The sequence below is a fragment of the Solanum verrucosum genome, unplaced genomic scaffold (genome assembly GCF_900185275.1).
Source record: "Solanum verrucosum unplaced genomic scaffold, falcon-dt-bn FXZP01000144.1, whole genome shotgun sequence".
NCBI classification, from domain to species: domain Eukaryota; kingdom Viridiplantae; phylum Streptophyta; class Magnoliopsida; order Solanales; family Solanaceae; genus Solanum; species Solanum verrucosum.
The window spans coordinates 1,197,240-1,222,746 of NW_026020773.1; the positions used below are offsets into that span (position 1 = coordinate 1,197,240).

At 36.1% G+C, this 25,507-nt stretch overlaps 2 protein-coding genes across 4 annotated transcripts; both read right to left on the bottom strand.

Annotated features, from left to right (window-relative positions):
- Positions 1–430: 430 nt before the first annotated feature.
- On the bottom strand, positions 431–9,550 carry LOC125812974 (cysteine-tryptophan domain-containing zinc finger protein 7-like). 3 transcript variants are annotated; one of them, XM_049492456.1, is made up of 12 exons: positions 9,221–9,550; positions 7,907–7,979; positions 7,693–7,823; positions 7,022–7,417; positions 5,982–6,909; positions 4,289–5,892; positions 4,023–4,171; positions 2,540–2,700; positions 1,761–1,861; positions 806–1,395; positions 573–727; positions 431–492 (listed from the first exon to the last, which is right to left on the bottom strand). In XM_049492456.1, exons 1-10 carry the CDS (start codon positions 9,296–9,298, stop codon positions 1,201–1,203), a joined length of 3,816 nt encoding a protein of 1,271 aa, XP_049348413.1. In that variant the 5' UTR covers positions 9,299–9,550; the 3' UTR covers positions 431–492; positions 573–727; positions 806–1,200. The 3 variants fall into 3 exon arrangements, with proteins under 3 accessions (XP_049348413.1, XP_049348412.1, XP_049348411.1); XM_049492455.1 differs by having other exon boundaries at positions 1,761–1,864; XM_049492454.1 differs by having other exon boundaries at positions 1,761–1,921.
- A 1,945-nt stretch (positions 9,551–11,495) lies between these two features.
- Positions 11,496–22,071, bottom strand: LOC125812978 (peroxisome biogenesis protein 6). Its single transcript, XM_049492458.1, has 15 exons — positions 21,665–22,071; positions 19,484–20,110; positions 19,158–19,401; positions 18,612–18,753; positions 15,978–16,161; positions 15,276–15,467; positions 14,587–14,871; positions 13,920–13,991; positions 13,660–13,746; positions 13,426–13,548; positions 13,200–13,349; positions 12,788–12,909; positions 12,564–12,708; positions 12,284–12,364; positions 11,496–12,004 (listed from the first exon to the last, which is right to left on the bottom strand). Exons 1-15 carry the CDS (start codon positions 21,908–21,910, stop codon positions 11,915–11,917), a joined length of 2,790 nt encoding a protein of 929 aa, XP_049348415.1. The 5' UTR covers positions 21,911–22,071; the 3' UTR covers positions 11,496–11,914.
- Between the last annotated feature and the right edge of the window lie 3,436 nt (positions 22,072–25,507).

Here is a 25,507-nt window from a genome sequence, read left to right on the forward strand (position 1 = left end):
TGAGATTTTTTAAAAATCCGTTTAACTAATTGATTATGTAGAGGAAATGAAGGAAAAATACAAAAAATTGACAAAATAGATAAATATTAATACTGACCATAGAGAGGTGTCACATCACTTTTTCTATTTTCAACTTTATTATTTTATATATATAGGAAGATGTACAAAATGAAAAATTCATGAATTTAGTCTAACAATATAAAATTAATACAAAGAATACACATTCAAGAGACTTTATGGTGGTTGATTCATGTACTAATATGATGATTTACTATTTACTATGTAATTTATTAAATAATTTATAACATTTATATTTAATGTAAGGGTAAAATCATAATCTAAGCATCCCTAAAATTCTTCCCACATTTAGTATAATATGATGATGATGATATGATATGATAAACTCCCATTAAAGAAGAAATAGTGGAGTTCTAACCAAATGAAGAGGTGAAACTGCAAAGTAGCCAAGTAACCTATCTGCAAAAAGTAGAGCTGCAACAAAACCAAAGACATATTAGGCAAATATGTCTCTTGTTTTGCTAATAGAATTCAGCTGTGGGCAATCGACTTACAGGGAGAAGGTATAGTAACTCCTCGTCCTTTAATCAACAATCCATGTGAAGCATATATATTGGTTACATTATACTTCTGCACTTTCCTTGAAGTAAACTCTCAACATCTTTCCTTCTGTGTCAAAACCAACAAGTTATCTCGGTTTCTTATGTACCTGTGGAAAAGGTAATCAGGTCTAAGAGTTGGACCCCTGAGGAAATTTATTTAACACAGATACAGATGCTCATCTTACCAAGTCAGCAGGACAAGTAACGGGCCACTGAATGATGTGAATTTCTGACAGCCCGGTGTGTGAAGCATCCCATGATCACCACCCTCCAAGGGGCGTGTTGTAGGCAACCTGCCCTGATGCTTATCAGTGGTTGATTCCTCGGCTTGATATCACATAGAGAAAACTTTACCGTTACTCCAAGACTCCCCTTCTGCTAAAATATCTTACAAACAGTAAAATTCAGGTATTACTGTACAGGAGCATTGAGAAGATAAAACTTTGGGAGATGATATAGCAAAATCCAACTGCATCTCCAACCAAGAGATCCTCTCTTTTACTTGCTCAACTGACAGTAATGGAGAGCAGGTACAAAACTATGTTCCAAGAAGTGGACAATTTCAACAACAGCTTGCACTCTAATGGCTGATAGCTTCCATGGCGACCCGCACAAGACGCAATAATCCATCCACATCCTGGAAGTTGAAATCAAGGGCCTTCTTAACAGATAATGCCCCCTCTTTACATTGTGAATCTCCCGGCCCTGGATAAACAGCTGCAAAAGCAACACGTGATTTCCTGGAGGCCTCCATAGCAAAATTAACTGCCTGTGCCTGTAAATAACAAAACTATATGTTAGAAAATTGAAACAACATTGCATAGTCAAACTATCAAAAATTCAGAACCTAGAACCTGAGTTCTTAACGGATATTTATGGAAAAAGGTTTTGACAAGTAAGCCTTTTTTCATGTCCTTTACCCAAATAAAATGGTAGATAACAATTAAGGGGACAGGAAAACAAAGTTCAATCCCTTGGAAGAAAGATGATGAAGCCTAATGAATGTCGGTTCAAACAGCTAATTTTGCCTTACCGTTCTTTAGGCAATTATTCTATCTAATCACAGTGTTAGTTATCACAAAATATTTCTTTAATTGAGGTGTTGGTTCATCATTAAAATGATAAGATATGTCTACTTACCAAGTTGATTAGCTGCGTGAAGCTAGAACCATTTCCTGCTGAGATAACATGAGTTCCCGCTACTTGAGGAGAACCAACAACTTTTGCCGATGCAGCCATGTCTACTATTGTTGGATTGTTCAAATTGTCAACATCAGAGATAGAAGAGAAAGGAGACTCACCTATTATATAATAATGAGTCTGGTAAGAGTAATAACGAAAAAAATAAAAACGGGGCAGCCCGGTGCACAAGGCCCCCGCTATGCGTGGGGTCCAGGGAAGGGCCGGACTACAAGAGTCTATTGAACGCGGCCTTACCCTGCATTTCTGCAAGAGGCTGTTCCACAGCTCGAACCCGTGACCTCCTAGTCACATGGAAACAACTTTACCAATTACGCAAACGGTCCCCTTCGGTAAGAGTAATAACCATTAAGAAGAAAAGTCCAATGCAGCTCATCCTCATAAGAGAAATATGGTTGTAACACATTCTAACTAGTTTAACTATTTCCAGTACTCATATTTTATACTAATGCTTTCTTCCCTGAGAAATTCTGTTCATCAACAGTGGATATCACTAATTTTGACATATGCCGTACTTCCCCGACTAGTAGGACAGAAGTGTAAATATGCATTAGCCAATACGTACATGTGATGATTATGGAGTAAAACAAGAAATCATTTGACATGTTCATTGAGTAACCATCGAAGAGCAGATTAGTAATATCAAAAGTTAAAGTAGTGGCCTAAAGAAGCACCAAGATATGAAATGTAGATTTCCCAGACATCTCAATCCAGATTACCTGGAGGAAAAATTTGTAGAGCTGTTTGTAACTCATTTCTGTATCTGTTTGCATCGGACTGTGAAGAATAAATTACCCGCATGTATGCAACCTCCATGCATTTATAGGCAAGTGCGGCAGCTGCCATGTCTCTCAATTTCTCATATTCATGACCACAAAACCTATGCACATAAGAAGGACCAACAATCAACATACATCCTTGTTGACATTTCAGATGGTAGGTCAAGTTTTTCATTAAATTGGAACAACTGATATCGAAATACAACAAACTATATATGATTATCCATAAGTAGCATAAATTCCACATGTTTGAAAAGTACTACCCAATTTGCTCTTCCAATTGAGTACAAAAGCACCATAAACCTTGGCCTCACAGGCATCTCTTCAAAAAGTGGAAGTTGAAAAGCACTAATCATATTCAGAAGAATAGATTAGGTCACAAAGAGCCGAGTATCTGTAGGAATAGCCTCTCTACCTCCAAGGTGGGGTAAGGTTTGTGTACCCCACTTTGTGGGATTACACCAGGTATGTTGTTGTTGTAGATTAGGTCACAAAGTTTTTCATAATACATGACATCAGTGAAGGAAATTGCATCCAAAAATTATATGAGGTATAACTGAATATAAACTGAAACACACAACTTTGGATTAGATTTTTTCATAGCACTAAAATTGTACTGTTATATCTGGCTGCAAAAGTTGCTGTCAACAAGAGAAGAATATGCTAACAAGTTCAACACTTATAAAGTAGCTGATACAGTACAATCAAAAACATATCAACCAAATTTTACAGCTAGTGTGGCTTCAAGAAAATCCAAATCTTCAATTACTCTTAGATCCTTCATAAATGTAAAGAATGGGAAAACATAGTGTCGAGGAAAATTCTGTTATTTTGAAACTTCATTCTTATAAGTCAAATAAAGACTCTAAATTATACACCCTCCGTTTCAATTAGTTTGTCTTGTTTTAACTTGGCACGGAGTTTAAGAAATAAAGAAGACTTTTGAATCTTGTTGTCTTAAACTAAAGATGTGCAGAATGTACCAAAATGTCCTTTAATCATGTGGTCTTAAACATGCCATGTGGAAAGTTGAAATCAAAGAGTTGCCGAAAAAAGAAAAGAGGCATTCTCTTTTTAAACGGACTAGAAAGGAAAGTAGGACAAACAAATTGAAATGGAGGGAGTAAAAGGATGCTATTTAGGGGTGAGGTCTGAGTTAGGGGCATTATTTGCTATTTCAACAGCATGCCATTTGCTAAGAGTTGCTGAGACACTTCATACTTGGCCAGACTGGGTCTTTAATGGGAGATTTACATGAACGACTCCATTGAGTATGCTGCAGACGTGTCTCAGACCCTAAGAACTTAGGCATGTAGGAATAATAAATACTCTACAATCTTTTCTAACACAATACATTCATGCTTGCAACCGTTTTTTGCATGTCATCTCAATGAATGAATGTTCAAATTAAGAGGGAACTCACTGGCAGAGTTTTGCAGTGCTGCTATAGATGCTCCTTGACTGGTTCTGTTCACCATGCTTGGAGCTGTCTAATTCTAGTAAGGAGGCGCCATGGAGAAACTTTAATGCCGCTTGGAAATAGATACCCGTACTTTCGCTTGATCCAGAATTCTGAAACAAATAGCCAAAGTTATGCCAACATAAATAAATAAATGAAACAAATAATAAAGTATATCCACCATATTTTGTCCCCTCCTTTCTTTGGACGTAAGTGTAAATTCTTTTAACCTTGAGACGATCTGCCAGGTGTTTAAGGTTTGTGGCTTCTTTTATGGCATTTGTAGCAGCTTGACTTGATGAATCCTTCCGAACAGGACTAGGAACATCTTGATCCCTGACCTTATTAGCAGTATTATTAGGTAGATTTCCATGGTGGCTTTTAGCTTTTTTACCCTGTCTTGAAGCATTTGACCTTTCCCTTTCAAAAGCATTGCCATTTTCCCTTTCAGATCCAGGAACTGGCTCTTTAAATACAGCTGTCTCATTCTGATCTCTTGTTGAAGGAGACTTGGAAGAGACGTTAATCTGCTCACTTTTGTTGGAAACGACCTTAGATGATCTCTGATCAGCTCGATCAGGTAGTGTAGCCTGCCTTTTATCCAGGCGGGCCACATCATCCGATCGAACTTCTGCATTATCACGATGAACAAATCTTGATTCATTATCTCCTTTAACATTTTTTTCCAATAATTTTCCAGAAGGATCCTTCTTAGAACTCTTTTTTAATCTATCTGAACCAACAACAGATTTCTCCTGAGACTTATTTTTTCCTGGAGCCGTCTTCTCTTCATCAAATGGCATTTGATCTGAAGATAAATTTAAGATATCAGTATCTTTGGTCTTACGTTGGTCAGAATCAGTTTTTGGAGCCCGATTCTTCTCTTTACGCCGTGACGAGGAACCTCTTTTCCTATTTGACACAGACCCACTATTCTGAAACTGATGGTCATTTTTTCTCTCCTTATCAGAGCCTTGGTCTGAGTTTCCAGTCTTGCAAGCATATTGACTAGCTTGACGTAACGGATCTGCACTTACATCGGTATCCTGTTGAGTTGCATAACCAGAAACCGTGGTCTTTGCTTTGACTTTTGTACCTGATTCACGATGGACATCTTTCTCCTCTAAATCAGCTTCAGATAATAGATCATAACTCTTACCATTGCAGGCATTATCCTTCTTAACCATACTGGATTCATTGGAGAACCCATCATTTTCACCATTAGAAGACCTCTTGGGACTAGAAGTGGGAAAGGCTGAAGAAGGAGCAACAGAAGGTCGCGAATTGCATAGATCCTTTTGTGAAGAATCTGCAGCTTTAACACTCTGCAAAGATAGAGTACTATCCAGATCTTGCCCAGCCTGCTGTTCCTTTTTAACTTGACCTGTTCCAACACTACCTTTGCTTGCACTAGTGTCCTTCCGGTCAGACAAGGAGACCCTTGCTACCTTTTCCTTCCTGGAGATGTCATCACATATTTTTTCCATAGAATCTTGGGGATTACATGTCAAGGAATCTCGAAGTTCTCTCCCTTTTCTCTTAATCGGAGAATCATTATTGTCACACTTCCCCTTATGCGTTGACACATCTGAAATATGGGCTTCTGGGTTCTTTGCTGAAACCAAGTCTTTCTTTGAATCATCCTCTGAGTCCCTGTTCTTACATTTATCTCGAATCATCCCTGGCACGTTACTGCTTGACCTCCATCCAGGCTTTTCAACAACAGGGCAGAAGGTCTGGTTCTCGTCATCATGTGCATCATCTCGCATAATTTTTTTGGAAGATACATCTGATTCCACCTCACTTATGTTCCTCGTATTTACATCCTTCGTACCTGTCAAACATCCCATACAGAAAATAAAGATAAATACCAGAATTTTACGATTGCAGCAAGTTCAAAATGTGACTACTAAAGATGAATACCTCCATCAGAGTGGTTGTCATGAGAAATTTTCTTCTCTTTGTTTTTATGTCTCCTCTTCTCTACAACTAAGCTATTTGGAACACCGGAGTGTTGGTTGCAATTTTTATCCAGTGAACGAGAAGTACCACTTGAGCTTCTACAATTCGGGTTCTCCTGATGGTTCATCATAACGTAATTGGAAGATTGTGAGCCGTCTTCTTTGGTTCCACTTGACGAACCTTTTGATCCATATATTTTCTTCCCACTGGAATCGATACCTTGTACACTATGGTCCCGGTTGTCTTGGCTGGCATGCAAAGCATCAAGGGAAGTTGGTTCATTTGAAGCCAATATCGGATACTCCCCGGATGAACATGGCTTCTCAGTTTTTCCAACATTAACTCTTTCCTTTATCAAGCAATTATGTTCAACCAAACTTTTATTACCGACAGCATCAGAAACCTTCAGCATTTCCGGTGAACGACTTTCCTGTGAATCAGCTTTACAGGATGAGCATTCCGTTGCCCTATCCCTAACGGCTGTTCTTGGACTGTCACTTATTCTGCCAGCATCTTTTAGAGGATCAGCAACATTATGATTTGGATTAGATAATAGAGGGAGCTTTAATGCCTCAGAAACAAGTTCTTCACAGGTGATAACATTTACATCAACCTCCTTTGATTGCACTGCGCTACCATTTTGATTGTCATTGCCATAGCCAGTTCCTAAAACATCTTTATTGTACGATTTCCATTTCCTAGCTTCCGAAGATTTCCTATTTGCATAATGAGCTCCATTTACTAAGGCAACAGAAGTTTCTAGGCTTTCCTGGATCATACATTCAGATCCACATTCCCCCCGTACCTTTCCTTTTTCAGTCAAGCAAAGCAGATCATCCGAAAGCGGGGATAACAATAGTCCATCATGCATTGGATATGAGGTCATAATCTGCCCCAACACATGGACGAAAAAAATGCAGAACCCAAGGTCAAGTTGACCAAAAAAAGGAAGAGATGTAAAGAAAAAATTTATGCTTTTAGGAGAGGGTGAGAGCATTCACCTGAAGTATACTTGTCGGAGATTCATATCGGGAATCCTTAAGGTCATGGGATATGCCTTCACTGCTTATCGGGCTATCATCCAGCGATGATGATGGAGATACATCAAGGCCAAGGCCGCTGTAGATTTCAGCTTTCTTTTGGGTTGACAATTTTTTAACACCAACTCTCGCATGCAACTTGGGAGCTTTCTTGTCTGAGAGATTTGTTGGCTTCTTGACTAGTTCACTTCTTGAAGTGGAGTCTTCATCTTGCGCAGGTTGCAGAGCTGAATTTGTTTTCCCATTAGCTGCTGGAGCCTTCAGTGCAGGTACTATTGTTGACGAATAGGTAGAAGATGCTAGGGGCCATCCTGATAGAGAAGCAGATGAGGAGGCTGATGAGGGTCGACGACCACCCTGAATAACAAGATGATGCATATTGCTTAGTCAAAGTAGAAATAAATGTGAGGAAAGCAATTGTACTTGTTAATAAAACACAACTTCATTAGAAGGTAGTTGAAGTATGTGACTATCTCCTCTAAAAGCTTAATCTATTATTCGATCCCAGGACCTCTATCTGCTTTGATACTATGTGGAATAGTGGAAGTGTGTGACCACATCACATTTAAAAGCTTACGTTATTATAGAGAGCACACTTTTATTTACTTATTTATATTCTCAACAGTAGCTACCTCTGGGCGCAAATTGCTCGGTGATATTGATATGTCATTGTTGGAGGCATCTGGTGGAGTCTTTGTACAAGTCCAAGAAGGTGAACGCTGATATGTAGGTAAAAATGAACCGTATCCACCAAATTTTGACCCTGCAACACATACAAATCGAAAGTCATTAATTCGAGGCACGCCACCGCGAACTTCTGATTCTAAGGATATGCCATTGTAATACCCAAGTTCTCAGATGAAACTCCATCCTCAAAATCCTTTTGAAAATGTCCCAAAACATCTTGGATTTTCTCATCCTTGAAAGAATAAGAACAGCTATGTGAGAAGCTGGAAAGTGCATAATACAATTGTATGAAACGGGCTGTTGCAACAGCAAGTTCTTTTATCAGTTTCAACTTTCAACATGACAGCCAGTTGAAAATAAAAGTGAGAAAGCTAAGATGGCGCAAGAATTATATGCAGAATGATACTTCTTTGTAAGGTAAATCACAAAATTGATATTAAAAGCATAAACATGGCGATGAAAAAGTTTATAGCTTGATTGAGGCTTGAGTAAATATTAGGCAAAGCATAAAAATCAAGACAAAGCAAATTAAAATATAAACTAAACAAATTACGATTTATTATGGTACAAGCAAGAAGCAACATAGGCACCCGAGTCTACTGTTAAATGAGCAAAGGATTCATGAAAAGTATCACGAGGCGGACTCATCAAGTTCAGGACACAGGTAAAGTTAATGATTGATTATAAGAAGTTGAAGTTCAAAGCTAGAAAATGCAACACTAACCAACACTTATAGTCTAGTGTTACGGCTTGAAATCTATCACACAATCCGTATGGGTCCAATTCCGACTTAACCCTTGCCTGGTTCCCCATGTTAAGTGAAGCCAGGATTTGAAGCTTATAGTTTCGGGGTTCTAGTTCTTTTAAGTTACTGGATTCCAAATTAATAATTTGCACATATTCACTTAACTTTTTGGAGACAAGTATAGGATTTGGACCAAAGCTACTGGATTTGACCGAAACAACAAGCTATATTCAAGCTCCGATGCAGCCTATTTAATCTACTACTACTACTGCAACAACAACTACGCCTTAATGAATCCTCACTAACCTTGTCACTCCATTTAAGGTCATCTCAGACAACTATTACACAAGTAATAGAAGTTCTCTCTACAATATCTACTGACATATATCCCTATGTAACATTGATTAATAAAAATGTAAGCTTGGAAAGTGAACAAGAAAAGGAAGGACAAAAAGCATACAATATAGGAGAGTACAATATCATGGTCAACAAGCTATACTCTAGCTTCGGCGCAACCTATATATTCTACTACTGTTGCTGCAACAACTACTACACCTTAATGAATCCTCACTAACCCTGTCACTCCATTTAAGCTCATCATAGACAACTATTACACAAGTATTAGAAGTTCTCTCTACATTTTCTACCGACATATATCCCTATGTAACATTGATTAATAAAATGTAATCTTGGAAAGTAAATAAGAAAAAGGAAGGAAAAAAACATACAATATATGAGAGTGCAATATCAGGGTCAACTGTTGAATCATCACAAGTTTCTCCTTCTTCAAACTTATTCTTATTCATCTCTGTTTTAACACCAAATTCTTAAATTAACCCCTTTCTTCCATCCCACTCCCTACAGAAATCATTCAACAAAAGCTGGAATTTCAAGAATTTTCAAACCCTCAATCCCCTTTACTTCAACCACACCAAATTACAACATGGTACAACAAAACCCCAGAAAAATTTGCTTCAGAACCAAATCAAAATCCTAGAAAATATGGAATTTCAAGAACACTTTCAAAACTCTCAAAGCCCCTTACTTCAACTACAAAAAATAAAATATTCACCAAATTACAACATGAAACAACAAAAACCCATAAATAATAAAACAGAAAACTTGCTCCAGAACCAAATCAAAATCGTATAAAAATGGAATTTCAAGAATATTCTCAAACCCCCAAATCCCTAAATTCAACTCCAACATAAAATTAAAAAATAAAAATTCCTTCACCCAATTACAACCTAGCAAAAACCCAGAAAACCCCCCCAAAAAATTCTGCTCAACCAATCAAAAAAAGTAGAAAAAAAAACAATCTTTTACCAACAAAGTTGACCTTTTTAAACAATAAAACAAATTCACCAAAAAAAAAAAAAACAGTATATGAAAAGCTCAAAGTATCTGAATTTCTGATATATATTGGATCGAATTAGTGCGATCTCAGTTTAGCTCAAAAATGATGAGAGAGAGAGAAATGAAAGAGAGAGAAAAAGCCTCCTTTTACTTCTTTTCTTTTTTTCTCATTTTGTATGGTTAACTGTTTTTTTCTAAATAAAGAAAAAGAACTGTTTTTTTTTCTTAAACTGTAAAATATAGTTTTTTTGTAATATGATTTTATATTTTTGTTTATACCTAAACAGTAAAAAGTTGGTCGTTTACTACCTCTCAAACTGTTGAACTTTTCCTTTCATTTTGGCATGTGTAAATTTAAATGTACATTACAAATTTACAATAATTAAGATATGTTTCTTAATTTAAATATGAAGTGACTGAGACCGTTTATTTTTTTAATATCTAAAAGTACATAATTTATTTTATGTTTAGACATAATAAATATGTGATTCAAATTTAAAAAGTAATTTAACATTAGAAAAATATACAAATTCAATAAAAGCATTATTTTTGATAAAAGAAAAATGACACTGTTATGTTTGTAAGTGATGGTGGAGATGATTTGTAGTGATGATGGTTGGTGTTGTAATCACAGAAGCGATGGTGGAAATTGATATTGATGGTAGTGATTGTGATAATGGAGTTGATTGAAGTTAGTAATTTGTGGTGGTGTAATGGTGGCTGAAGATTGTGTGATGATTGATATTGGGCGTTGGTGGTGGTTGACGGCAGTGCTAGTTGTGATAGTAAAGGTGATTAATATTTGATGGTAAGGATTGATCACAGTGATGGTGTAACTGATAGTGGTGGCAAAGAGGCGTTTATGATGACAACGACGTGACTGTGGATATAATATAATAACAAAGGCGATAAATATAATAGCAACTAACAGTAACGTAATTAACAAAGATAATCATTGTCACTAATAGCAAAGGTGATTGATGGTAATAGCTAGTAGTTATGAAGTCTCAATCTCTATTCTCTAATACTGATGATGTAAATATAGCCTAATCACCTCATAAATGTTTTAATTCACTTGTCTTGTTCTGCTTAGCATTTTTCTCCAATTTTTTACATGCCTTTATTAACCCTGCTAATTGATTGATTTAAAGCGATTTCATAATCATAAAAAAACGTCTCTTTCGAAATTAATTTTGTCCATATATATTTGTTGTTATCATCAATATTATAAATCCCAAAAGAGATGATGACACTGAATATTCTTCTTGTGATCCCTCATATTCTTTAGGCCAGCATCCCTTTAATTTGACCTAAGGAATTATGAATAAAAATAAAAATACACATTAATCAATTGTGGTTACGTAAATAAAAGATAAATAAAAAGATATATCAGGCATTTATTAGCTTAACATGATTACTTAATGTTAATTGACAGAACCACTGGACAACCTCTTGTTCGTGCTCCTCTTTCTTCGCTCCGAGGAGGGAGATGGAGGTTCTTCGATAGGTAACAATAGGCACAAACAAACAAATTATCCGAAGAAGACCAACACTTCTACTCCTCCACGTAAGAGCCGTTCTTGCCAGAAACAAGGGATGTCGTGAACAGTGAGAGATTACATTGATCTATTCATAGAGTGATCTTAAAATTGATACACGATAAAGATCATCTCATTCTTCACTCCATTCCATTTCTTAAGTAAATTTTCATGGACATATAAAGAACTGTAGTGAATAACCATATAGAAATATATAGCTCTTTCATTGCTTAATCAACTAGTACATGATTTTATTTTATTCTATATACACAAAAACAAATGCTGAATGACAATTATTATCAACTCTAACTCAAAATGGGAAGTAGATAGCAGATCCATAATCTATCTTGAGCATCCTTTTTATCTTTCTTTCTTCCTGTCGAAACGACACAAAAAATCTAGACCCGGAAAGGATAAAGGGCCAATGGGGGGCATTTGGGTGAGTCACGACTAGAATTCTTGACCCATTGGTAGGAGGAACCCTAACCGTGCACGGTGACACTTCAGTCTTCCCGAGCAACGCCTCTGTCATCTTGATGATCCTTCAAACTGTTCCCGGAGCAACTCATACTTTTTAAGCTCCGCCATTGACAATGAGGGAGAGATCTCTCCCAAGACCTTCAAAATGGAGAAAGATGATCATTTAACTAGTAGCATAGGATATATATCCACTCACAGAGGCAGATGTATCCTGGTTCAACTTAAATCAACACGGAGCGTAATATATATGTTAAGACAATTACTAAAATTTCGATGAATATTAAATAATGAATCCATAATAACAAATGCAACGGACTAAATGGTAAGAATTCAAACGTTGAACTCATGCGTAATTCTGGATCCACCTCTGTCCACCCATAGAGAAACCTCAAAACATTCCATTAGTGGCTGTCTTACCTTTAAAAAATCCTCGTATTCCACGATAATTGAGACATCCATTTCATCTGAGCCAGTTGAATCCGAATCTGAAGCTAATGCCTACAGAAGAACCACTAAATTGCTCAATATCTTTCACGAAACAGATATGACGATAATGCACAGAAGACTTTGCATATGTTTAATAAAATTGAGATACCATTAGTTGGTTAGAATTGCCAAGTTGTTCTCTGTTACCTATTGCACCGACACTATTAAGTAAAGTATTTGAAAATTAGAAATATGGGATTCAAGCACTCACCTTGCGCTTCGCAGCATGAAACCAAGCATCAGCACACAGTGCATACATGTCGGCTCCCGTGAAGTTGGGAGGACACCTTTTTGCTATTGACAGTAAAGATATATCTTCTTTCAATTTAAACTTCCGCGTAAGTGCTTTAAGGACCCTAAATATTACAGAAAATTCAAGAAATCAAATGGAGACCACAAAGATAAGTACAGAAGAGGGTCAAAATACAAGAGTACCTCTCCCTGTACGAGGCTTCAGAATTAACACCAACATAAAGGAGCTTATCGAATCGCCCTGGCCTCAAAAGGGCAGGATCAATAAGATCTGGCCTGTTGCTAGCTCCAATAATAAACAAGTCCTGTATAGAAGAGGGGCCAAGAATTAGTTAATAAGTACCAAGGAGAACAAACGCTAGCCCCAAGGCTTTGGTCTAGTGGTAAGAGCGCAACCCGTGAAGTGTAGATTAGGTGCACGTCACGATATTGAATCCTACTGCAGACAAAAGTAGGTTATTTAAGTGAAAAAGGGTAGAGGGTGGACCCATTCTCCATCAAAATTTCAAAACGTGCCCCAGCTAGACATTGGGTATTTCTCGATTATCAAAAAACAGAACAAAGATCTATTTTGTGATTGAGTAGAGTAGCTAACCTGGGTAGAGTCGTTCAGGCCATCAATCTCAGCAAGCATCTGAGAAACCACTCGATCCATTACTCCCCCGGAGTCTCCAGAAGCACCCCTGGCAGGAGCAAGCGAGTCAAGTTCATCGAAGAAGATGACACATGGTCGAGCTGATCTGGCCTGCAATATTGCAGAAAATTGCAAATAAGCAGCATATTTTTTGAAAGCATCCTAGCAAAAGCAAAAAATAGATTACCTTCTGAAAGATGTCCCGAACATTTTTCTCTGATTCTCCTATGTACATGTTAATCAACTCGGGCCCTTTCACACTGAGAAAATTCAGGGAGCATTCAGTAGCAACAGCTTTTGCCAGTAAAGTCTGAACATTTCAACAAAATGTTAATGACAAGAGACTGTATTATAAACGTCTGGGAACATGACTGAACAATACAGATGATATAACACCATATAAAGCAACTCATAAACTCACTTTTCCAGTACCAGGAGGTCCATAGAAAAGAACCCCAGATCGCTTGCGCAATCCAGACGAAAACAAGTCCTTATGTAAAAGAGGCAGCTGCATTACAAATGAAGAAGACAAAAGGAAGTCACATCATCCAAAAGGTAACAGAAATGAAAAGTGTAACCTTCAATTCGACACACGTCAGCATAACCAAGTGTCAACTTTAATAGAAAGCTTATTCACTTTAGTTTTTCCAAGTGTTGTGGAGGAGTAAGATAAAGCAATACCTGTACAGTGTCCAAAATTGATTTCTTCACATCCTCAAGCCCACCAACATCTTCCCATTTGACATTTGGAACCTAAACTAGCGTAAACCATATATATAAGCATTTTCTCAAGCAGAAGAATTAAAGCTTGTTTGGATTGGCTTAAAAGTTGGTCAAACTTACTTATAACACTTGTAAGTCATTTTTAGCTTTTGGAAGTGTTTGGCAAGGTTAAAAATAACTTAAAATAAGTTTTAAAGGACTTAAAAAAGTTAAAAACTAAAAGTAGGTCTCCCCCTAGTTTTTATTTTTTGATTTAAAAGTCATTTAAGTTTGACTTTTATTTTTTGACTTAAAAGCTTTTTTTTTTAAGCCAATCCAAACGGGCTCTTAGACTTTTCAAGACAATATTTGATTGCCTGTATTACAATCCAATACTAGACGAGAAAAGATGTACCAAACCAATATAAGCAGTCAGCACATAAGAATCCAATTGTGAATATCTGAACTTCCACCAAATTTTATTGCCCCCCAACTCCCAACCCCAACCCAACACACAAAAAAAAGAGAAGGAAAGTTTGATGCTTCGCTTTCTTGCAGAAAAAATTAAAATGCTGAGCGAGTCCAACCAACCCAAAAGAAGCAAAAGAAGATTAGTTTTGTTTGTGTAATCATTTTCTGATTTTACCTTTGGAGTACCCAATGCTGTTGCGTTTCTTTTCTTTGATCGTTCCAGTGATTTCATTACATCTTCTTTGCTTAGTGACTTTGCCGAGTCATGTGAGCCATCATTCTCAATTGGCTTGCTCTCATGAGAACCCTCTTTCAGATCTCCATGCACAACCTTCACATCCTGACTAGCGTGACTATGGACTAGATTTGCACCAACATCAGCAACTAAAGCTCGCAGATCCCTTGGCATGAATCCTGATGTCTGACCAACCAAATCTTTCACAAGGTCCTCCAAAGAAGTCTGCAACAAAAATGATGACAATTGGCACCCATAACTTCAGTAATTAGAAAATAACAGAAAGGAATCGATGAGAGTCCTTCCATTGCTCGTCTTCTCCCCAAACCACCTCCTTTCTCTCACCCTTTATACTCCTCAAGTTTCTCAATTTCATGGGCATTCTCATGCACAGAGTTTCAATGCACTGGGGCTCTTTTGGCCTATAGCCACTAAAGTGTAATATAAGACATTAGGACCAGTGTACCGTATAACAACATACCCAGTGCCAGTGTATCGTACATAGTAGTGAATATTAAGATCACAAACACTAGAAAAGGAAACATTGTTGTGATTGGTCCAAAGGGCGGGTCACAGACGGATTCCTCGATTATAAAAAAAAAGAAAAAGGTAACATCAAGTTTACCTACATTTGGAAGTAGTTCACTAACATGTTGAAGAGACTGGGAGAGCATTTCCTTCCTTTGTTCTTCATTCAACGGATCCATGCTAATCTCATGACTGAAACAACGCCTAATAGTTGGTGGAAGGCCTTCAGGACTATCAGCAGCAGCAACTAACAGCACCGGGTGCCGATTTACGGGTTGAGCAACCTTTACTTGCTGCATCAACAAAAGACAAGAATAAGCATAAACCCGACTCTTCTACCGTATATCGTGTGAAGCACGCAGCACCTTTCAGAAAGAGGGGTGGCAATAGAAAGTAATGTTTCTGTCATTGCCTTTCTATCTGTCAAGAGGTCCACCCCACCCCTAAAGAACAAAGGATATGATAATAGCCATATGCATAATGGACTTGATGAGGAAAAGCATGGGGTAAATTTTTATTTTATTTATAAGGAAAGAACATGGGGTAAGTTGTGGTAGAAGAAAATTCATTTTATAAGGAAAGAACATGAGGTGAGTTGTGGTAGAAAAAAATCAAAAAATGCAGATGACCCCAAGTAAATTAGAACAACATGAAAACATTGGAAAAGTGAACAGGAAAGAAAAACAAAATAATCCAATTGATGATGATCACTATAATTCATTAGAAAATTCATCAACATTGTTCAGTATGATATGAATAGCACAAAGACATGAAACTCAAAAGGAACTTGGATTTTATCTTACATCATGAGCATTTGACTTTCCTTCTGAGTAAATTTCTTCATCTTCAGCAATTGGCTCAGTAAATTCCTTTATGACGGATGCAACTTCTAAATTCATACCAACTTGGTCATGTGGTGAACCCTCGTTAGAGGCCAAGTTACGGAAGGCCTCAAAATGGCGAAGAAGTAGAATAGTAGGAGAGTACCTGTAGTGACATTTGATTTCAAAGGAATAAAAGAACACATTAAAGACAACCAGTTTTTTTATGTTAATTTACTTGACACTGTTTGACAAGATGAATTTGAAATAGAGTTGGAATGGACTTATTTGAGGTTAGTTTAACAGGCGGACCCCAGGGCCAGAAGGTTCCCACCTATGCAGGCTCGGGGGAAGGCCAATGTAGACGGTGTTACCTCCTGAACTGAGGTTGGTTTAACACATGTTCAATTTCATTGTCGAAATGTTGTAAAAGTGGTTGGTTGGTGTTGGTCCATACAGACCATGTGAAAAAAGATAGTTAAGAATATAAATTTGATGTACTTTATCAATTTTGATTTCTCAGATATGGAAGATGATTCCTTTAAGATAGGGCCCAAATAAACTAGAAACTGAGCTTTTTGCTGGGTAAATTGAAATTGAGTCTTCGGCTTAAAATCCTTGTAGGTTCAGTAAATTTACCTTCAGCTTCTCTGTGGAATTTTTTTTGGCCCAAGTAATCCTTTTGAACTTTTTTACCTTATAAAACTGTACGAAATATAAGGGAAGAATACTATTGAATTGTTGTTGTGTCTGCATTATTACATTGAGACCTATTCATGTTCTAACACTACCCCTCAAGCTAGTGCATACAATTCATGTAGCTTGTTACAAATGTAATTAATACGAGGACCGATGAGTGGCTTGGTGAGATATTTGCAAGTTGATCAGTCGACTTCATAAAATTGACAATCAATCTCAATGTGCTTGTCTTCTCATTAAATACTGGATTTGATGCATAATGTCAGTCAATCTCAATGTGCTTATTCTTCTCATGAAATACTGAATTTGATGCATAATGCTGATAAAACACAGAATGATAAAATTACAGTGTTGAACTTCCTAAACCAAACTTGCTAAGACTGTTTCACACCATAGAGTGACTCACATAATCGACATATAGGGCTATTAAACTCCCCCCGAGCAACAAAGTGCTCAAAATCTAGTATAAAGTATATGAATCATGTTGGAATCAATAGATGAGTCGATATTAAACAAGAAAGTCATCGAAAAATTGGTCAGAACATGCTCATACGCCGGAGTATTAGATTTAATGGCAGAAAGTGGTCACAATCTATGAAATAAAACTATATGGGTAGGGTCGAAATGATGGCACGACCCAACTAGAAAATAGAAATTATATAGAAAAGGTCGGATGGATGGCACGACCCTATTGAAAAAGAGAAATAATATGGGTAGGGTTGGAATGATGGCACAACCCTACGCAAATCAGATTTGAGGAGTCACCGGAAAGACGAATGGAACTATGCAAATCAAATTTGAGGAGTCACCGAAAAGACACACGGTGCTATGCAACTCAGATATAAAAAAGTAGTTCGAAAAAATCCACGGTACTATGCAAATTAAATATGAAAAGTAGTCCGGAGAGATGCACGGTGCTACGCAAATCAGATATGCAAAAAACAAAAAAGAAGTCACCAGAAGGATGGCATGGTGCTACACAAATTAAATATGAAAAAGTAGCCACCAGAATAATGGCACGGTGCTACACAAATTAGATATAAGAAAGTAGTCACCGGAATGATGGCACGGTGCTACACAAATTAGATATGAGAAAATAGTCACCAGAAAGATACACGGTGACCCAACTTTTGCTAACATAATCATTGGCCGGACGGGCGGCATATATAGATAATAGCCGCCCGCCGGCAGTGAAAGCTCTTTGATTGTTTTACCAAGATCGTAGAGGCTCTAATACCATGTGAGAAATATAAGGGAAGAATATTATTGAATTGTTGTTGTGTCTGCATTATTACATTGAGACCCTATTTATAGACACTAGAATACAATCCTTTATCAAGTAGGATACTATTTACTATTCCTATTTCTATTTGTATTCCTATTCTAAATAGGATTGTATAAACCTATTCCTATTCTAATAGGATTGTATAAACTTATTCTTATTCTAATAGGATTGTATAAACCTATTCATGTTCTAACAAAAACAAAGGCCCAAATAAACTTGAAAAAAGTGAAAGGGAAAGTAGCTTCTATAAATTAATTCAGAGGAACCATTTAGAGACAATCATGAAATATATATGAGAATCATAATAACAAGTAATTACTTAAACGTGAAGATTTTCATATGTAATTTATTCTCATGAATCTAGTGATGAATTCCTTATTGTATGTTCTCAATTACAAAAAGTTATTCCTTCAAGGCAGGACATTGAGGTAGAGGAAAAGACAAATTAACTGAGGGCTGAGTAGCATTGTATAAGTTAGAAAATCTTAAGTTAGCCTTATGTAGTCAATCTAACAGGGAACAATGAAAATCAGGTTCCTGACATATTGATTTCCAATTTCAGTCAACCACCTGATGGTAGAGCTCCAACGTAGTTAGGTAATACACAATAAATCCTAGGCAATCCAAAATACCTGCGAGCCATGCTGAAGGCTTCAGCAAGGGCAGCAGATGTTTTTCTATCAGAATTTGCAAATATGCTCTGACAATTGTATTCCACTACATGGAGGCCTAATTGACGAGCAACAAATTTAACCACAGTTCTCTTCCCACATCCTGCAGGAAATTTCAAATCACCCATCAATGAACAATTACTTTATAAATAGACGAAGCTGCAACTGCTACCTGCATGAAAAAAATTTGTAAAGTACATGTGAAAAAATCTATCAAAGAAAACTATAATATCACATTTCTAATAACTTAAACATTATCCTACTCATCCACTATAGACATATAAACCAAGTTCATTTTTTTAAAATCTAAACGCTGAACTACAGACCTAGAAATTATGTGCAGATATGTAACAAACTTGAGAACCATCATGCTAGTTTCTGCAACGTCAAGTGAAACGTGATAAAAGAAAATACCATAAAGCAGTTAAGAAAAGAAAAGAAGATCAAAATGCATATAGTAAGTAGCATCTTTCCAATTAACCAACAGATGACAAAGTCTAAACGTACCAGTCAAGCCATGCAACAACACAACAACCCGAAATTTTGATGAAAGGGCTGATGGACATAATGGTGGTATAAGTATGGAGGCTAAAGTCTTCACCGTGCTCACTTGTAAAGGCAGGGAACCTTGTGGCCGAGGAATCAAGAAATCTGGAGGAACAGCAGAAGGTACATTCCCTCCAAGTACAAGGGCGGTTCGAGTACGGTTGACTTTTAGAACAGGTTCTTCAGAAGGTTCCATACCTACAACCTGGGATGCTTACTTATAAGAGCGAGTGTCAAGGCATTTAAGTTACTCGTGAACCTATGACATTAAGAAATAAAACTAAAACCTTGAAATATATAAGGTCTGAACCATCATTTTGCTTCTTCTGACTGCAAGGAATGCAGAGAGCCGATTTGCAGTTCCAATTGATGCATACGCTGAAAAGATCACCTCTAGAAAGAAATCTATCTACTCCAAAGTACTTATTCAATTCCATATCGATCAACTCTTGACGATCTTCAGCTTCTATAGATGAATCTTTTTTGACTGAGTCAACAGTGCCACACTCTGGTATCTTCACAAAAGAAGCCCTCAGGTGTGTGGCATATTTTGGCAACTGATCTAAAGGTTCAAGTCCTAGAGTAATGAGAGTATTATCTTTTTCACTCACTATGTTATCTGATTTGGCCTCAAATATTGGTGACAAAGCTTCTTTGCCTTGGTGAATCATTGATCTCAAGCACAACAAATGTAAATTAAGGTTAAATGCCAGAATTGGAGATAAATAAGCAACTTCTCCATCTGGTTTAATACTGTGACAATCAGGATAGCTATGAATTGGCAAGAGAAATGTTGTCAGGGAAGAATGTGACAATGAGCTACGCTCAGATAAAACTTTGTCCGAACTGGGAGGATCTAGAACTACCACTTGTCCAATTCTTTGTTGACTTGAATTGACATTCTTGATGAGTACCTATGGCAAACATGGAGCACAAAGTCATACAGAATCACGTATGTCTAAGTTGGTGAGGCAGTAACAAGTTAAAACAAGATCAATAAAAGGAGTAAGCTATTGATGGTAATTTTATCAGCTAGACTATGGTATTTGCAAATGCAAATAATGCTATATCTTTACTGTTTATTTTTTCACAAGTAGCCTTACTGAAATTTGTTAGTTAGCTGAAAATTAATGCTCGGAAGATCAATTATGTGATGAAGTATGAAAGGAAGAAGTTGAATCAACAATAGCAATCAGCATGCCAAGTAACATTCCAATTTCAGATAAACAAATAAATGAATGTATAATGAACAATAAATCACTCTCTACGCAGTCTCCATCTTAATACTTGTCATTTGGGGACAAAACTACAGCACTTCTGGAAGCCAGCATTGCAGCCAAGAATCAAAAAAAAAAAACCAGAAGAAACCAAGAACACTTATGTCAACACTTCACAGAGAAAATGATGATCCTCAGAATCCTAGTTTAAAGTTTCCATCTTTAGCATAATACAATGAAAAGTAAGGACAAAAAACTTAATGCTTAAATAAAAACATCATTCTCCAAAGTTCAGGTTTTATACTCAATTCGACATATGGTATTAGAGTAAAAGTTCATGTCTCATCCTCATCCGTCAACAACAATAACTTTTTTACTAATTTTAAGTCTTTCAACCAATTCAACATATTCTTTGAGTCTCCTCCACGGACATGGCTAGAATACGAGTTATGGATTCGTCTGAACCCAATTGGGTATAGGTTCGAACCTGTATTTTTCTTACAAAATACATCGAAAATGCAGAATTTATTAATTTAGAACCCCGTAACTTAAAAAGACTAGAATCCCAACCCCATAAGCTTCTAATTCCGGCTCTGACTCAGCTCTCATCATCATCCATCAACACCACTAATTTGTTTACCAAGTTTAAGTCTTTAGACGAGGCATATCAATTCTAACATATTTTTCAAGCCTCCTCCCGAGAAGCAGCTAGACTACGGATTGGTAAAAAAATGTACAAATTATTAATTTAGAACCTAAAAACTCAAAACTACTAGAGTCCCGACCCCATAAGCTTCAAATTCTGGCTCTGACACGATTCTCATCATCATCCATCAACACCAATAATTTTTTGCCAAGTTTAAGTCTTTAGACGAGCCAATATCAATTTCAACATATTATTCGATTCTCCTCCCGAGACGCAGTTGGAATACGGATTTGGTAAAAAATGTACAAAATTATTAATTTAGAACTCAATAACTTAAAATGATTAGAATCCCGACCCCATAAGCTTCAAATTCTGGCTCTAACTCTAGTCTCATCATCTTCTTGTTCCATCAACGAAAATATCTATTTTTTTCTATAATTTTACTATCAATAGTGTTCCCACTTACCCTCAACATACCAGTAGATGACGGAGCTGCTCAACCACTTAAGCAACCCTCACTTGTCGACAAAAATATATCCATTCTTTAAAAAGGAATCAGACTGGCAGGTAAAATGAAAAAAAAAATGGGTATAAGCATTTCATACCAGTGAACCAGAAGTTACACAAAGTCTTCTAAGCTGAGAAGTAGTTAACCCCACCAAAGCAGAATCATCAAAATTAACAAATTTGGGGTTTGAAATCTTGCTTGCATCTTTTGATACTTGAAGAATTCCAGCTCTCAATTGTACTGTTGACAATAATGAAATCTGGGTTTGGGTTTCTGAATTCAGGAGTGAATTTAGCAGATTTTTGGTGGAAGAAAGAATTAAAGGCTTCCTTTTTTCCACCATAATTGAATTTCTGTTGGAACCCTAGTTCCAATTTGCTGTTAAATGGGGAAATTGAGCAGAAAAGATGGGCTTTTTGGTGATTGAATTTTGTTCCTGCAAGTAAATTGAGCAAATCAAGAAAGGAGAGTTCATCACTGTTTCAAACTTTTGTAATTTTGTTGTCAGCATAATATTCGGGTCGGGCTTTATATTTGGGTCGGATCTCTTACCAAAAACAACCACACTTTTGTGGGGGTGATTATCGGAATTCTCTCGTAAATGAGTAGTTTCGAAATTTTGGCTTCGTTTGCTTTATAACAATAATAGAAATATATTCGTTGAAATTTCACAAGCGAGATATAGACAAGATTTAATACGTGTAGACTTTATCACAATTTTATGAAGGAAGAGAGGTTGTTATCGAAAGATCATCGGCTCAAATGTAATAAATCTCGATATAAAGAAGAAGACAATGAAGAAAAATCAAAACAAGAAACAGTACAAAAAATAGCCAAAATAGTAGTAATAAATTTGCTCTGTTGATAAGATTTTATGTTTAGTAAGTTTTGACTCAAGAGCAATATTGTTGATTTTTTATTTTGAAGAATTGTCTATGGGATAAAAAAAAATCAAAAGTTGATGATCACCTATTTTTAATGTTATCGAATATAATTTCTCAACTTTGGAAGAAAAAAACAATGTTCATCGGTCACTTTTTGGCACGACTTTAAAAATAAAATTATTAACTTGAAACTTTACTTATGAATTTATTTTTTTATGATAATAATATTTTTTAGTCACATGAGTTAAAAGAGTAGGAAAAAAGATTTTGAGTTAAAAGTGGTTATTTACAAACTTTTTTATATAAATCATGAATACTATTCATTTAGGGGACGTTTAGTGTGAAAGATAACGTCAAATAGTTTTTGAATTAAATTATAGCATCACTTAAATTATTGTTTGGTTGGTAAGCTCGGGATAAATTATCTCTCTCCTTGGGTGGTATAGTAAATTTGGAATAAAATAGGTAAATGACAAATATATTTCACATTTATGAAGGGTATTTTTATAAGTAAATATCTTGTTCTTAAAATTTATGCAATGCATATTATTCTGAATACAACAAATCAAATACTCAATAAAAAATATTTTCATCATAATTTATCACATCATAACTAATTCCAACTAAACTTATCTCATCATAACTTGTAGTCAAATCAAACGATCCCTTAAAAATACAATAGAGTTCATAAGCGTGAAGCCACAATCAACTTAAAACTACAATCTTGAAATATCATTCACTTAAATAGAGGTGCTACAATCAACTAATTAGATCTGATATTTCTTTACGGTGGAGCCACATAATACAATACTACAATTTAAGGGATTTATATAGGAAAAACTAGATATATTTTGCTACAATATATACATGTTTTATCTTTAGTTTAAAAAAATTACACATAATATATTTTTTTAATAATTATACCATATATTTAAAAAAATTAAATCAGATATACAAATCCCTTAAAAATTTGTATTGAATAATTATCTTAAAATCTAATCTCCTTAATTAATGGAATATTAACAATTCAAATTTATTTTCTCTCACATCACACCAGTTATTCATGCCAATAATATATTATCTCCCCCTCCCACCCCACATTCTCCATCACTTCTATCATATTCTCTCTTCCTTCATCCTCAAGTTCATCTCGTCATTCCCTTTCTTTCTTCCTTCTCTCTTATAGATCATCTTCACCAAACCATCAAAAACTGAATTAAAAATGGAGCAATACAATCTGATTGTTAAGCAATACAATCTTTCTTGGGTATTTATTTGTACAAATTTTGATTTTCTTTTTCTTTGTTTGAGAAGTAAAAATAGGAACAAAAATTTTGCGATCATAAAATTATTTGATTGACAGGTCAGGAAACCTCAACCAACGATGGTGTTTCCTCCAATAAAATTCATACAACGAACTAAACATCAATTTAACACCAAATCACTACATAAACAACATAGAGAGACAAATTCCAAACTTAAAGCCCATTACAAATTAACATGATGAAAATAACGATAATAATGATAGCAATGATGATATTGCCAATCCTAATATAAATGACAACGGAGTCAAAAACAATAACAATAAAGGTAGAAGAACTGAAGTGTCCAGAGCAAAAAAAAAAAAAAAACAGAAAGAAGAAGGATGTATGACATCGACAAATTGGTGGTGTGGTGGAGGAATAGTGATGACAAAGAGGATGAAGAAGAAATGATATTATTTTTCCACAAAAACTGCCTAATTAGATATCTTTCACGCGTTTATACGACGTGAATCATAAACTATATGCTACATAGGCAAAAAATGTTTAAAATATTCAAATTCATAAGGATAAAAATGTTTAATAAATACAAATCCTAATTAAAGTGTCTAAATGACTTATATAAACAATTTTAAAAAAGGATCACGGATAACTTAAAAGTCAATATTATATCCTCACAATTTTATTTTGGATTAACTTGTATATGCACACCAACATGGGTTGTGGTGCACTAGTGGAAGTGTTTCACCCTTAACCAGAGATCTCGGGTTCGAGTCCTGGGTATGGAGAAAATCTTGTTGGGAGCGTCACCCCCAAATGGGTCCTGCAGAGCGCGATCCAAATTTAGTCAGAGCTCCAATGTGGACTCCAGACACCAGATGGAAACCAAAAAAAAAAAAACCTTGTATATGCACGAGTTACCTATTATGTCAAGTGGACTCTAACCAATAATTTCTTCCTACATGAGGTGGCTTGTTGCAGAGGAGATTTAATTTATAGGCCCCACAAAATTGTATTTTGGTACAATTACACGTGTACATCTACAATTGGTCCCTTCAGAAGCCTACCAAACTGTCCACTGTATCATGTCTGTCTCCTCAGGATATCATTGCCTTTTTTCACTTCATGTCTAATTACTATTTCACCCATTAAGTACAACATAATAACAATTATAGCACTTTCATCTTTTTTTTTTTTTTTTTTCGGGTCCCGCTGTTTCAAGGCGGGTCCACCACGGTTAGTTCCACGGGGCCCTGGAGACGCGGCCGGTTTGTAATGCCTCCAGTGGCCCTGCTGGGGCTCGAACTGGCGACCTGAAGGACTTTGTCCCAGGCCTTTACCAGCTGAGCTACCCCTCAGGGTTAGCACTTTCATCTTCTTGTTAAATTGAACAAGTAAACAAAATCCAAAATAGGCGTAATATATAAATGTGTCATTTAATTTGATTTTATCTTACATTTATGTCTTTTAATTTTTGGTGTTCACAAGTAGACACTTAAATTTATATAAAATTGAACAAATAGACACATGAGTTTTATATGACACAATACACGTAAGACGCAAATTGCCATGTAGATTGTTATGTATAACGTGTGTGTCTGCAACAGTCTTTCTATGTTTTTCCACTCTAACGAAGTTTCTCAATGACTCGAAGCAATTCTCTCCACCCTCTATTTCTCCTGCTATCAAGAATCAGGAAATTCATAACTTTTTCTCTTCTTTAAAATGTTTTTAAACTAAAGACACGCTAAGGCAAAGGCATAAAGCTCAAACACAGGCTTGGTAAGCACAAAA

Coding starts and splice junctions, on each gene's coding strand:
- LOC125812974 (XM_049492454.1), bottom strand. CDS start 9,298: ATGAATAAGAATAAGTTTGAAGAAGGAGAAACTTGTGATGATTCAACA. Junction 7,824..7,906: donor AGTTTCATCTGAGAACTTGG/GTATTACAATGG, acceptor TATGTGTTGCAG/GGTCAAAATTTGGTGGATAC. Junction 4,172..4,288: donor ACCTGGCAGATCGTCTCAAG/GTTAAAAGAATT, acceptor TATTTGTTTCAG/AATTCTGGATCAAGCGAAAG.
- LOC125812978 (XM_049492458.1), bottom strand. CDS start 21,910: ATGGTGGAAAAAAGGAAGCCTTTAATTCTTTCTTCCACCAAAAATCTG. Junction 19,402..19,483: donor CAGACCTTATATATTTCAAG/GTTTTAGTTTTA, acceptor TAAGCATCCCAG/GTTGTAGGTATGGAACCTTC. Junction 14,872..15,275: donor TTAGTGAACTACTTCCAAAT/GTAGGTAAACTT, acceptor TTTTTGTTGCAG/ACTTCTTTGGAGGACCTTGT.